Consider the following 15,905-nt stretch of genomic DNA (forward strand, 5'->3'; position numbering starts at 1 on the left):
ACACACACACACACACACACACACACACACACACACACACACACACAACTTACCTTTCAGGAAATTATAGAATACTGTCTTAACATTTTATCAGAAGTCTTTTAATATTCTAGTTTTTACTGTTGCAAGAATAAGCAATAATGAAACAACTCAAAGCTACTTCAGTGAAAAGTCCTTAGGAAATACAAAACATATGAGAAAATCATGTGAAAGAAGAATGACTCAGCTGTGGGGTTACAAGTTACCCAAATGGTAGCTGGATTACATAAGGTAACGTAAACATAGATTAATACAAGCACAGTGATCACATTTATGTTCTTCCTATACAATTATCCCTTTTCTCCTAGAACTCAAAACTCAAGCTTGTTTTCTTCATCCGTGACTTCTCTTAAAGTACTTAATAGTCCATATTGACAGACTGTTTTATTAATAAGTGCTAACTCATTTGTTCATTTTAAGCACACAAAGTTAAAATTATCTCAGCTAATCTCCAAATAACCATTTCCATAGAAAAAAATTTTCTCTCCACTATAGAAACTTTGTTTACTGAGAGGGTGTACTAAATGCACCCTTGTTCCTTTCGCCTTTTAGTAAATGCTCATGAAAATGGCACTTTGAAGTTTATCTGAAAAAAAAAAAAAACAAAACATAAGAAATAGCTTATTTAGTACTTCTACCAATCATGAACCTGCTGTCTACCTGTATATGTTTTTAGTTTTATTTCAATAAACACTGGAGTATAAATTGCTCTTAATGATCTGAGGATGTACTTCTATGTATACGAGAGTGGACTTTTAAGTATCTGTGTGTATCATGTGCATGCCTGGTACCCACAGGCCAGGAGAGAGTATAGGATTCCTGGAAATGGAGGTATGGTGGGTATTAAAACACCAGGTGGGTACTGGAAACAGAATCTGGGTCCTCTGCTCATAACTGCTGAGTCATCTCTCCAGTCCCTAGATAATGTTTAAGATGTCTTTTATTTTTCTTTTGAGATGGGGGTCTCAAATGTATCTCAGGCTGGCCTAAAAACTGGCAGCAATCTTCCTGCTTCATACTTCCAAGTGCTAGGATTACAGGTATTAGCCCTGCTTTTGGCTCTATCTTGAATAATAAAAATAATGCTAGCAGGCAACTTTCTACTATTCTCACATATGTTTCTTCTTGAGAATTTTGGAGAATATGTCAAGGGTATGTGGTGCATGCTGAGAAACGTTATTATACAAACAGCAGTTGTAGTAACTGACCTAATTTAATTAAACATTTAAACGAAAAAGAACGTTTTTGTTTTCTTCTGTAGGAACTAAACTGCATAATTTCTAAATGTGTTGAAAGAAATTGCTGAAGATGTAAGGATAATATTTCTAAATGATCACAAAAAAGCCATCTTTACTTAGTAGATATCTGTAATCAGAACATTTAAGTATTAATTCCCTCCTTTCATTAAGAGAAGTAGCCTGCAAGATACACAGCAGACTATGCCAGAACTCCAGTTAGTTGAATGATGTTTTACAAAAATTAATATTAAAATACTAATAACGGCTCAATTATTTTTGAGATTAAAAAGATATAAAGCATAATTATTATTCTCTATATACCTATATAACTATCAAGATTAATTAAACATGCTTCTATTCAATTTCTGTATGTTAAACAGATAAAATTAATACATTTTAGCTGCACTATTTTTTTAAGATTTCCTTATTTATTATGTATACAGTATTCTGCCTGCATGTACACCTGCACACCAGAAGAGGGTAGCAGATCTCATTATAGATGGTTGTGAGCCACCATGTGGATGCTGTGAACTGAACTCAGGACCCTGGAACAGCCGCCAGTGCTCTCAATGTCTGAGCCATCTCTCAAGCCCCTAGCTGTACTTCTATACTGACAAAACAACAACAAAACCTTTCCTTTGGATGATTTCAAACATAAAAAGAAAACAGAATGAGTGACCCTATTTATTCATCTCACTGCTCAGCAATACCTCACATTTAAAAAATAATAATCCCTGCTACTGCAGTACTTTGCAGCCAACCATAGACATTTTAATACATTTTCACTCACATTTATGCGATGTTCTGCCTCTTGAGGTTTATGTTTAGTGTTTCTCTCTCCTAATACTCCTAGCATTTCTAGGCCTGAAGATTTATCACGTAACTTCAGAGTTCAGCCATACCCAGATAAAACTAATCTTCAAAGATTACCCTATGTAAATCCTCTGTAACTTTCAGCCACAGCAACTCTCCTCAAGCATGAGGCAAGCACAGATCCACTAGGCTCCAATGCAAACAGGTCAGAATCAGCCTACTCACCAGTGCTAAAGGAAAGAATGTCCTTCCACAAATCTTGCAGGGCAACAATTCTCCAACTTGGACCACACTTCCATTTTCTAAAACATAAAATAATTCAATTAAAAATGTTCACAACTCAAATAGTACAAATTTAGTTTTCAATGTTTTCTCTTAGGTCTCACAAGTGAGTTGAAAGCTCTTATTAAAAAGTTTCATTTAAAAATGAGCAAAATTATCAATTAAAATGGCCTAAGGTTCAGAGTTATCAATGGCCTAAAAGACAATAGTAGACATAAAATAGTGATAATCCAAGGACAATTGAATTGATATGGTCGGAAAAATAGTTTTCTTTTAATTATTTATATCTAATGTAAGTACAAACATTCAGAATCGTATCTATCTTGGAAATATCTCTAAGGCATGAAGAACTATTTCTTTTGAGTAATTAAGCATTTGGAGCTTATCTGGGGAATCTAGAATCAAAAGAATCATGTTCTATTTATCAACAGATAATATAAAACATACATATTCAAAGTAAAGACCACTTAGTTATGTAAACTGCATGTCATGTATCCTGTGAATTACTCATTTTTATATGTACATGTAATACATTAAGATCATCATTAGTCTTTTACACTAAGTTATTCTGAACTCATTGGGCACATTGAATTAAATGATAAGAAGTTAGCTACAATTTGTATACAATTTAAGCAGACCTACCATATACCATGATGCAAGAAATTTGATTGATGAAGTGATTCAAAAGAAAAATAAACCTATGTTCTTTGGGACACTATGCAACTGATTTAGCTAAACATTTTATTTTCTTTTTTATTATCATTTATTACAAATTTATTCAGTTTGTATCCCAGCTGTGGCCCCCTCCCTCTTCTCTCAATCCCACCCTCCCTCCCTCTTCTCCCATGCCCCTTCCCTAGTCCACTGATAGGGGAGGTCCTCCTCCCCTATCTTCTAGCCCTAGCCTACCAGGTCTCATCAGGGCTGGTTGCATTGTCTTCTTCTGTGGCCTGGCAAGCCTGCACCCCCCAGGGGGAAGTGATCAGAGAATCTGCCACTGAGTTCAAGTCAGAAAAGGCCCCTGCTCCCCTTACTAGAGAATTCACTTGGAGACTGGGTCTATAGGCTACATCTGAGCCAGGGATTTAGGGCCTCTCTATGCATATGCATTGTCCTTGGTTGGGGCCTCAGGGGTTTTTTTGTTTGTTTTTGTTGTTGTTTTCTCTGTTGGTCTCCTTTTGGAGCTCCTGTCCCCTCCAGATCTTTCTATCTCCCTCTTCTTTTATAAAAAGGCATATATCCAAAATATGCTCAAGTATACAATAAGGACATTTATTCAATCATGTTCGTAGCAGCTTTATTCGTAATAGCCAGAACCTGGAAACAACTCAGATGTCCCTCAATGAAGGAATGGATACAAAAATTGTGGTATATTTATACCATGGAATGCTACTTAGCTATTAAGAACAAGGAAATCATTAAATTTTCAGGCAAATGGTGAGATCATCTTGAGTGAGGTAACCCAGAAACAGAAAAGCACACATAGTATATATTCATTCAAAAGTGGTTATTAGACATATAATATAGGATAAACATACTAAAATCTATACACCTAAAGAAGCCAGGCAAGAAGGAGGAGCCTTGTTAAGATGACCAGTCCTCATTCAGAAGGACAAATGCGATAGACATCGGAAGCAGAAGACAGGTAACAGGGCAGGAACCTACCACAGAGGGCCTCTGAAAGATTCTACTGATGGAGGTATAGAAGCAGAGACTGAGACTCAAAGCCTAACTTTGGGTAGAATGCATGGAATTTTATGAAACATTTTATTTTCTACCTAACTGCTCTATTAAACATAAACTTACTTTCTTACCTGTAATTGTCTAAAAGTGAATTTGAAACCTGTAAATTGCACATATACCTTCTGTTGCAATTTTACTGATTGTGACAGTTCTTTTATTTTTTTAATCTCAAATTATTTATTATTTATGAGTGTTCTGTGAGCATATAGGGTACATACGAGAAGAGGGCATCAGATCTCATTACAGATGGTTGTGAGCCACCGTGTGGGTGCTGGAAATTGAACTCAGGTCCTCGGGAAGAGCAGCCAGTGCTCTTAAGTGCTGAGCTGTCTCTCCAGCCCAACAGTTCTTTATTTATATAAAGAGAAACTAGAACAGTATCTTTTGCTCAAAGTAACAAACTCCTGAAAAAATACACAATTTGACTTCATAAAACATGTCCCTTGGTCAATAGCTGAGCCCACAGAAAAACAATATAATGAACCAAAAGTAGACCAGTAAGAAGATACTTCAAAGACAGTCACAGAAGAACTCTGTTCTCATTCTCCCAGTAACCCACTGCCCCATTCCACTGGTGAAGGGTGACTATCTGTAACTCAGATGGAGGTGAGAAGTCTGCACAGTAGGAGTTACGCTGCTCATAAGAAAAGCAAACCTATGGTTCCCCTAATGTTTTCCTCCCCTACTGCTGGCACTGAAAACTTTACTTAAGAAGAGCCTCACTGATCTGGACTATGAAAGATGAAGTAGTTTCCATATAGAATCTTATTAGGTTCATTAAGATAAGAATATCTTTAAGTGATTGAGTCAAAATAACTTAATATTGCTTAATAATCTATTAAGCTTCCTGATTTTTCATATATTTTCATGATTTAAAAATTCAATAGTATACACTGAAGCACACATGGTACACTTGCTTAAAAGTATATTTATTTAGTTAGCTACTTGTTAGGTCCATTACAAGGCAAAAGGCTGTGGGTATGGTTTAGTGGTAGGTGCCTACTTGGCCTGCCTAAAGCCACAAGTTTAATCACACACATATACTCACTCACAACCTTTTTTAATTAGCCATTTAGAAAAAATGAATTCAATTCAGTGACATGATCTGACTGGCTATTTGAGAACATACTGGAACACAAGGGTTGAGCAACAAAATCATTTACACCATCCACTTATTTACTTGTCTATTACTCAGCAAGAATGAAACTGTCTCATGTTTTATCAAAAAATTTTAAACTTATGGATTTAATTCTCACAAGCCAAACATGTTCAAAATTTCTTTAAAGAAAAAAAATAACATCATCCCTAAAATAAACATAAAAAGGAATGTATACAGCAGCAATAATCTTAGGTTATGCTTGATCCATTCTTATAATCCTGGCACTCGAGAAGATGAAGTGTGGATTGGGTCTTTAAAGCCAGTTTGGGCTCCTTAGCAACACCCTGTTTCAAAGGGCAGGGGATAGCTAGTGTCTTAACTTCTATTGCTGAAATACACCACAACCAAAGCAATTTATTGGAGGCTTGTAGTTTCAGGGGGTGAGTCCATGACTATTGTGGTAGGGAGCATGGGAGCAGGCAGGTAAAAAGATATGGTATTGGAGGAGACATTAACAGTGCTTACCTTGAGACAACAACCACAAGGCAGAGAGGGGGAAAATCAAAATGGGAATGGTATGGATTTTTGAAACCTCAAAGCCAGCCCCCAGTGACATACCTCCTCCAACAAGGAGCCCACACATCATTCCCAAACAGTTCCACCAACTGGAGACCAAGCATTCAAACATAAAAGCCATCAGTACCAGTGTAAGTCTGTAAATGTTTTTCTCAGACGAATGGATGAAATGAGAGCTATTCCCAAAGTTCTATCTGAACTTTCGCTGGCTGGCTCAACTCAGCTGTTCTGGCCCAAACTCCTCTCCAAGCTGACTGATTCAAACTAGCTTCTCTTAGCTTCTGACTGAATTGCTCAGCCTGGCCTCAAACTAATTCTAGCAATATGTTTTAATCTTCTGGCTCCTCTATGGGCCTCTGCTGGATTAAGATTGAAGTCCTTGTCTCCAGAGAGCCAATTATTTGCACTTGGTCTATGATGATAGACAACCTTTTCTCAGTGGGGTTTTAAGTCTCCCCTGATGTGGGTGATTCTAGGTCTTATATGGAGGTCACATAACCCTCAGGGCAGATTACAGGCCAGACCCTTCCCTTGATAAGGAAACTACTCTAGCAAGCCATCTAGCAATTCCTAGAAACGCCTCACTCAACCTGCTAAGGATCTCAGTCCAGCAGTGACCTTCAATTGTACTTGGAGATCCTCATAGGATAATTAAATACTGTATTTTCCTTCTTGTGATAGGACCATTAAGTACCCCTAACCTCAGTGAATCAAATACATTCATCCTCGAAATCCCTACCCTCTGCCTAGTGTTTCTATTACCCTTGATTTCACATGAATAAAGACTCACACTTTCTCACTTCAAGACCTTCTGAGATTCACCATTTATCCTCCACCAGGTTGTGTCTCACTGGAGCAGTCCTCCAGCCTGCTGGGCCTGGACCTCACTAGGCTTGTTTTGGATACAAGACCACCAGGCATAGGCCTTCGCCTGCACCTCTGCCATGGTCAGCGCAGCAGCTTAACCAAGAGCTGTAACACTCTGGTATCACCACAGGCTTTGGAACTCAGGCCTTCCATTGTCATGAGTGATCTCATGCTAAAAGGGCCAAACTGTAAAACTCTGTGAAAAACCTTTTCGACACCTTAGCTTAGTGCACTGGGTCTTCACCCTAAAGCACTCTGAGAGAAACGGAAACCCCGTTATTTGGAAGCTAAGTTCCAGGACCCCAGCCAATATCCAGGCCCCTGCTGAACAGAGAATGACATTTCTCATTCTCTGGCCCATTCTGTCTTCATCTGTATCTAACTTGTTCTCTCTACAACCTGTCTTTGTAAAAGTGTCCCAGTAAAATCTCTCCTCTCTCTTCCTGTACTACTCCTTAAGTAGTTGCTTTCCTGTCCTGTTCCTGTGAGTTGACCATATCCTATCTCTGATTACTCTGCCAAATCTTTCTCTGATTCATCACTTTGTCTGCCCCTCAATTAGATGTCTATTTCAAACATGGCTACTTCCTTCTATAAACTAACCTTACCTTCATTGTTTGGGATTAAAGGTGTGTACTAAGGGCCTGTCTGCATTCCAACCAGATCATACTCTAATCCAGGGTATCTGCATTCTAGATGGATCACATAGACCTAAAAGGTCTTTGGATTTGATCCCTTGTCAGATCAGGCATGTTGCAAGATTAAAATTCCTGAACATCAGCCAAACTACCACATTCCATTTCCTAATCTCCATAGGCTTATGGCCATATCAAAATACATTTAATCCAACTTCAAAAATTCCTAGTCTTTCAGTCTCAACATGGTTTAAAAGGCCAGTCTCTTCTAAGACTCAAGATAATCTTTTAATGGTAACCACTTTAAAAGCAAAACTACATACTTCCAAAATAAAATGATACAAAATATATATTATCACTGAAAACGGGAGGAAGCGGACACTGTGAAGAAATACTGGACCACAGCAAGACTAAAACCCATCAAAGCAAATTCCAAATCCTATAACTCCACAGTTGACTCAAAGGTCTTAGGTGGCTCCGCCCCTCCAGCTTTGCAGATTACAACACACTTATCTCTCCTGGGCTGGTTCCATTCCCTTCTGCACCTCTCTTTCCCAAGTATCCCATGGCTCTGGCATCTCCAATATCTTGGGGTCTTCTAACTTTCACTACTTCATGTGATGGCCTTTCTAGGCCTCCATTCAGGAGCTCCCCTTCCACATACCTGGCTTCAGGGGCTTTCCTTACCTGAGGATCAAATTTTTTTACTCCTGAAATGCTAGCATCACTTGGCAAATGATATCAAAATCAGCTGCCTGCTTGAAATGGAACCAGGCCACCCTCTTGACTTTGCATTAGCTGTCCTTTGCTTCACAAATTTTATTTCTTACAAGCGGGAAGCTTAACTGGGTGAGCTCTTGCCCTGAGGGCACCACTCTCCCTTATTCCATATCATATCAAGCCTCCCTTTATCTCTTTAAGCACAAGCCTTGGCTCTAATATTAAATTTCCTGGTGCCTTTCCTCCTTAAGTTGTACATTTGTCTACCTCTGTAGCCTCACTTACTCTTTTTCATTGTACATATGCACAAGTGTGATTATTAATAACCAAGTGAAAGAGTCAATATTAGGCTGTCTTGGAATCTCTTCTGCAAAGAAACTAGTCCAAAAGTCTTCATTTTTGGTTCAGGCAGATTCTTATAACAAAGGCAAAAGGCAACTACATTGTTTTCTAAAATATCACAAGAATGTTATTTAGCTTCACTGCTAATATTGTTTCCTGAAACTCTTGAGCCCCACCATAGTCCACATTGCTCCCATAACTATGTGTTCAAAACTCCTATTAGGATAGCCCATAGGACCCCACTTAGAGCATGCCATCATTTTCCTAGCCCAAAGTCCCAAAGTTTTTCACATTCGTCTAAACAACATCATGGTCAGCCCTGTCATATAAATAGCCCACTTCCTGGTATCAACTTCTCTCTTGGTTTATTTTTCTATTGCTCTGAACACACTATGACCATGGTACCTTACAGAAGAAAGTTTAGAGGGTCAGTCTAGGGCGATTCTTGCAGCAGGCAAGCATGGCACTGGAGCAGTGGTTGCCAGTCACGCCCTCAGACAGAAGCCATAACATGTAGGTTCTAACTGGGAGTGACACAGGCTTTAAAGCCCCGAAGCCTATTCCCAGTGACATAGCTCTTCCTGCCAGGAGGTAACATCTTCTAACCCTTCTCAAATAATTCCACCAACTAGGGGCCAAATAGTAAAACATACGAGAATACGGGAGCCATTATCATTTCTAAAAAGGTCTTTCAAAACAAGAAAAACACAAATCTACTTTCTTTTTGCTTTAGCAATGTGATCATACTTATTTATAGCAAGACTTAATTAAAAAAAATTACACAAAGTGGTTATGGTAAATAACAGAGACCTCAAGAACCAGAAGCTACATTTTGTTCTAATGCAATTATTTAAAAGATACTGACAGCAACAGCAGCACAGTATAGTAGAAAAATAACTGGAATCTGTCATATATTATCTAATTTTATATTGTAACTCTACCACTGGGAACTAAGTCCCTGAATGGGAATTTAATCTTATAGTATAAAACAAGGATGATAGGTTACAAGGTGCAAGTGGGTCTTTTTTATCTACAATATACCAAAATTTAACAAAACATCACAACTACATTAGTAAAAAACATAAATGGATAACAAAACACCTCTATTGTACTTTTCAAATTCCTTAGATATAAGAATCAATAAGTCAACGTATACAGAAACATGCTTCCTGATGAAATCATATCTAGATATCTAGACTGAGAACTGAGAATATAAAGGGATCTATCACAAAGAAAATGGACTTTGTCCTTGTTAAGACATCCTTACCAGTTGAACTAAAAAATAAATATGTACCTAAAAGAGAACAAAAAAATCTGAGCACAGGGGTCTTTTCTGAGACTGATAATCCAACCAAGGACCATGCATGGAGATAACCTAGAACCCCTGCTCAGATGTAGCCCATGGCAGCTCAGTCTCCAAATGGGTTCCCTAGTAAGAGGAACATGGACTGTCTCTGAAATGAACTCAGTGGTTGGCTCTTTGATCACCTCCTCCTGAGGGGGGAGCAGCCTTTCCAGGCCACAGAGGAAGACAATGCAGCCAGTGCTGATGAGACCTGATAGGCTAGGGTCAGAAGGAAGGAGAGGAGAACCTCCCCTATCAATGGACATGGGTAGGAGCATGGGAGATGAGGGAGGAAGGGTGAGGTTGGGAAGGCAAGAGGGAGGGGGCTACAGCTGGGATACAAAGCAAATAAACTATAATTTATAAAAAATAAATAATTTTTTTAAAAAAGAATCCTTTTTACAACCAAGAAATAACGTCCAGTGTCCCGAGTAGTGTATTTTCCAAACACTGGCATTGTCTGCTTCGTCTTTCCCTATAACTCACTTCCTACATGATTAGAGGCACACTTTCTAAGCCTATCCACTATAAAAAATTAGGCCCCTTACTTGATTCAACAAATATTAATTGATTTTTCTGGCATTAGCTAAAACTTTTTTGACATATGAAGTTAAAAGGAAAAAAAAAAAGAACAAAAACAAAGGTCCAATCTTACAGACTCTACCCTTCAAATATTAGTGGAAAAACTTAAGCAAAAACTAATGTTAAAAATGTCAGGTGATTAATCACATGAAGGAAAAAAAGAAAAAGGGGAAAGAACAAAAATGGTCAAGTGGACAAGATCAGGGAATGCTATGGTTACAAAGACTAAGAAACAGGCGGTCACTACTCACTCCTAACTGTCATATTTAAATGCCTCTTCTGCACCCTATTGAGTTGGTTTTTCCAAAGCAGGAGGTACTGTTGATAATTTCTTTGGACTTTAATGTCCTTCCTTTTCCTGTTTCTGTATTTCTTCCCAATCTTGAATTTTCAGGTTTTACCACCTAAGCAGGATTTGGCAGATTAGTTAGATTTTCCACCTATACCCAGGAGGTACTATAAACTTCTTCCAGTTCATTTGTTTCTCCATACATATTAGTTTCTTTCCCATATTCCTTTCTTTTCCTCTTTTTTTTTTTTTGGGGGGGGGAGGCAATTTCTAAAATTTCCTTAATACTCCATCCACCTAATTTCCCATCCCATGTAACCCTGAAACATAAAATTTTGTAGTTTCTTTACTCACTTTGTTAAATTGCCTAGGGAATGGCTCCCACTGGCTAGTGATAGTTACTAAAATCTCTAGGTAAATAACTTCCAAGTAACCATGAGGTTTGTTTATTTTTAAATTTGATACTCCCAAGTATTTCTAAAGCCAAAGTCATCAAGTCAGGAATCATTCCTCTCTTGAACTAAGCAGTCATAACTCATTTTCTAAAATATCTTCAAAATTTATCCTTTTACTTTTGCCATATTTTTAATCTTCATCATATATATGCATTTAAAGTTTCTCCCTTTTTTTTCCAGTTTATCTTGAGCACAGGTATTTGGGCTTCGGCTGGTAGGCCAGGAAAGATGGACTATGTTTTAGCTATAATGTAATGTTCTTAAGCATCTAACATGTCTCCTTAAGTCTTTAACCACTAAGTGCTTCAATGCACTTGACATTTAGCTAATGTTTTTTCGGTGTATGTTTAATACTTAATATTGTCAATGTGGTTTAATGTTTAATAGCTTTGCTTTTTATAGCTGAGATTCTGACTTGAATAATATGACCAAGAGTGGATAAGACAGAGATGGCCAACTGGTCAAGAGTACTTGCTGTTTTTGCAAAGGACCCAGGGTTCAGGTTCCAATGTTCACTTAGGGGCTCACAACGGTTAGTAACTATAATTCCAGGGAATCCGATGCTTCCTTAGACCTTTTGCCAGCACCAAGCATACACATGGACACATACATACATACATACATACATGTAAGCAAATGAGTCATACATAAAAAGTAAAATAAATTTTACTTTTGAAAATACTTTAAAATATACTTTTAAAAATACTTTAAAAAAATGTACATGTTTGAATCACAAAGGGTGGGGAAAAAAACAAACAAGACGAAAAAGCAAGAGCTTAGCTAATGGTTTCTTTAAACCTTGGCCATTAAAATACCTAAATACCAACTCTGCACCTACCAACAAACATAGCAACAAATAAATGGATGCTACTAACAATGATGAACAGTTATTCAGTAATCCAGTTATACATTTACGCTAAGTTAAAACCAAACAGACATTAACAAAGTATGACTGCAGACTTCCACCAGGCCTGTTACAACAGGGAAGACTAAGATAACAAACTTAGCAGACCAGGTGAGGAATGGCCTGCCTAATGTCTGCCATAATTGTTATAACTATATTTGAGAATATTAGGAAGGCAAAGACAATACCGTATATAAGAATAAAACCTTAAATTTTATCACCTCAATCTTATAGATGATAAAACTTGTAAGAGATTAGAACTTCCCAACTCTAGAACTACTTCTATGTTCCTTAGATACATCCAGGATATAGCAGTCACACGAAAAAAAAAAAAAAGTCTTTTCTCTAATTACTCAAGCCATGCAAAAGTTCTTCTATTAATTATATGAAATTATAAGAAAACCTAACTTTTGGTTTCAAAATACAGCATGCAATCTTATAGTTCATTTTGTGACAATTCCAGACATAAAAAAATAACATAAATGGTACATGATTTAAATATGGTCAACTAAAATTTGTTTGTTTGTTTGTTTGTCTTTGTTTTTCGAGTGTAGCCTTGGCTGTTTTGGTCTCATTTTGTAGAGCAGCCTGACCTTGAACTCACAGAGATCTTCCTGCCTCTGCCTCTCAGAGTGCTGGAAGGCGTGTGCCAAAAGGATCAGAACTGCTTTAGTAAACATTTTTTTCGGGAGTGTACTAACTACTTTCAACTAAAAATATAAGTCAAATGTCAAAGATTATTTTTGACAAATCAACGGCAAAGATAAAGTAAGCAACTTGAAGATTTTATGCTACATACTGTCCTCTAACTTCCAATGTAGAAAAAAAGCTAAACCTTACTGCTTATTAAGTGAAAGCATGGGTGAAAAAAATTAATGAATGGTATCCTTAAGACTCAAAGTTGTGAACTTTGCAAAATGTGATTGATGTAGTAGGAACTGACTTTTTTAAAGGAAGGCTGGAGTGGGGTAAGGCTGAAGACAAAACTAACAAACAAAAAACAAACCAACCAAACAACGAACCCACTGTTTTCCACTCAGCAAAACACTTTGGGGCTTTAACTATGTTGAACCACTTGAAATTGCCAATACTCAGCTGTTCTGCCAGACAGAACTAATTTCTTATTAATTCATTACAATTAAACACATGTAATGATAGCATCTTATTTTGTTAGAAAACAAAACAAAACAAAACAGGGTTTAAGGGCCATAAACCACACTCATACATCAAGCTCATTCCATATTAAATCAGGATCCATACGCTACACACACACACACAGTGACACTAACAGATTTTAATTATGTCTCTAAAATTTCTGATTTAGATTACCACAGCAATGTTAACATGGCTAAAAATGTAAAGATTAGTAGAACGGGTAGCACTTCCTTTGCATGCATAGATTAAATTAGTGAAACACTGGGTGAATATTTCTCTCACTGTAAATGTTGTTCAGTAAAAAACTGTGAAGTATTCTGAAACACTCTTCATGCACTATGAAACATCATAAAGTCTTCGAGCCCATGCATCAACACTGTTTTCTATCTAGTCTCCACACCCGAACGGTTTTAAATAATTAAAGGAAGCTGCCTGGAGGAGTCTCCCAAGAGAAGAGATTTTTGAAGGGAAGGAGTGCTGTCATTACATTTTCTCACTTCATGGTAACTTGGACGGTATAGGAAATAAGGCCTTCACAGGTAACAGTAAACTGCAGCTAGGATAAATGGCCAACTGGAATTCTTTATCAACTTCAAGGTGTTTGGTGAACACTTTACTGCAAAACTATAAAATAAAACTCATAATCATATTATTTTATTTTCTTCCTGGTGCACTTCAAATCACCGGAAAAAAAGTTATCAGTTACCACCGTTCATAACACGCCATGAAATATTTAACTATCTATAATACAAGAAAATGCAGGGCTCACAGCCTCTGCTCATTCCAAGTACATTAAGTGGTGAAATCTTTGTAAAGAATAAAAAAAAAAATCATAACAAAATTGTATTAAGACAACAGAATCCAAATATTCTGAACGCTTGTTTGTGAGAAGGATTTAAACCTTGAAACTGTTGTCACTGTTGCTAGGTGGCTGGATATTTTTTTCCTCCCTTTGTTTTTAAGCGAACGTTGTCCTTGCACGGAGTTAAAATGGATGAAAAGGAAGAAAAAGTTAAAGAAATGGGAACAAAGCAAAATCTGAAGCCATGGGTACAGCACCAGGATAAAGCAAAGATAAGGAACCAATTGCTGGCTCTTCCCTAGCCAGTCCTCGTGAATAAACCATTAAGGCTGAAGCTATTGTCCCTGCTGTAGAGCTGGCCAGAGACACTTCCCTGGGAGATGCTCGGGCATCTCTCCCACCAAGGTGCTGCAGAAACGGAAGGGAGGCTACCTAAGACTGTCCAAGGTGCAGGTCCAGGGCTCGCTGGAGGCGGGCGAGTCCCGAGGGGTCAGCAAAGGCTGGCGACCCGGACGTCGCCGACCTTAACCGAGAACACAGCTTGCAAAGATAATAAAACCCGACCGGAGACACTGACTGCCCAAAGGAGCCTCGGGGGTCCAGGAAGGCGCAGAGATGACGGAAAGGCCTTCCAGGCGTGTGGACGGGGGTCCCGACCCCGCGGAGGAGCCGAGCACCGTGCCCGGCGGCCAGCCCCGGGGTCACCGCTCCCGTGCGGGGCGGTCCGGCGTCGGCGGGCGCGGGGCCCTCGGCGCAGAGCCGTCCGGCCGCGCTCGCCCCGGGAGCCCAGGCCCCGGTCGCTGCGGCCCGCTCGAGCCCCGCGGCCGCAGCCCCCTCGGTCTCACCTTCCAGCCCCTCCATGGCGCACCGCCTCCGGCTCCGCAGGCAGCGCCCGCCGCCCCCCAGCTCCGGCTGTAGCAACCCGGCCGCGCCTCCCACACTCTAACATCCCGCTCTCCCATTGGTCGGCGCCGGCGGGGGCGGGGCTACCGTGGGCGGGGCCGCGACTCCGGCGGTCTCCACGGGGACGCTCCCAGCCAGGGTGTTTCCAACACTCCCTCCTGGAAGCCGCGGCCGCTCTGGTCGGCGTCCTGAGGTCCTGCCACGCCTTTGTTCCAGCGGCGTTTAGCCTCCCACCTTGTTTTCCTGCTTAGAATACCTCCGCACCCCGCGAGCGCCTCGTCTCCAGTCATTGCAAGGATGGCTTTTTGAGGGTCCGTCTGAGCTCTTGCAGCAATCTCAAGGACCCTAGGTCTTGCACCCTCCCGGGTTGGTCGCCTTTTTAGTCAAACAACATCCCCTAGACTTGTCCTTCAAACACAGCTCCATGGGTTAAGGCAATGTTTTCTAGATCGGTTATTTTCGGTATGGGATTGAGGAACTGAGATTGCGCTAAACTTTTGAAAAACAGTATAAAAAGTTCGGCCCAAATTTAGAAATGAAACCTTCCCCTCACACAATTTTTCCCTGCCGAGCACTGTGCTTGCACTCAGTCCGTTCTCCTTAGATCTAATGACGTTTTACTTCTCACCAAAACTGTGCCGTACTGAGGACTTGAAACTGAGACGTTAGCCTACTTGCTTACTGATTCTGATGTATCCATTAGTAATCAATATTATTGTGTCCGTAACAGAGCTTACGTTATTTTAATTCAAAAGTTATCCTATCTTAATTCTGTCTATGTTTGACAAGCCAGTGACTCCAGGTCTTGTTTAAGCAAGTAAACCCCAAGAGGCCTTGTCTATGAGAAGTTCCTTAGAGTGCATGCCAGTGTGGCAGAGCTCACCCGTTGTCCAGAATCATATAAGGAGCGGTCCATTTGGGAGCTGTCTCCTGAGTCCTTCCCTTGTTCTGCTCCAGCCTTCCCTCACTTAGGAGTTTCTAAACCAGGGGACAGCGTGGGTGACTGCCATAGAGGCAATGGAGTTACTCTGTAGTGGCTATAGAAAGGCTTTCTTTCTTTCTTTCTTTCTTTCTTTCTTTCTTTCTTTCTTTCTTTCTTTCTTTCTTTCTTTCTTT

At 39.5% G+C, this 15,905-nt stretch overlaps 1 protein-coding gene across 1 annotated transcript in view; it reads right to left on the minus strand.

The window, feature by feature from the left end:
- The window catches only part of Zc2hc1a (zinc finger C2HC-type containing 1A), a 42,471-nt gene extending 27,664 nt beyond the window's left edge, over positions 1-14,807 (minus strand). Inside the window, exons 1-2 of the mRNA XM_055603545.1 lie at positions 14,732-14,807; positions 2,316-2,392 (exon numbers count right to left, since the gene is read on the minus strand). Of these exons, the coding sequence (XP_055459520.1) occupies positions 2,316-2,392; positions 14,732-14,747 (93 nt within the window). The 5' untranslated portion in view covers positions 14,748-14,807. The remainder of the gene's footprint in view (positions 1-2,315; positions 2,393-14,731) is intronic.
- Positions 14,808-15,905: the final 1,098 nt, after the last annotated feature.

Source organism: Psammomys obesus, unplaced genomic scaffold (genome assembly GCF_907164565.1).
Source record: "Psammomys obesus unplaced genomic scaffold, mPsaObe1.curated_primary_1811, whole genome shotgun sequence".
Classification (NCBI taxonomy): Eukaryota; Metazoa; Chordata; class Mammalia; order Rodentia; family Muridae; genus Psammomys; species Psammomys obesus.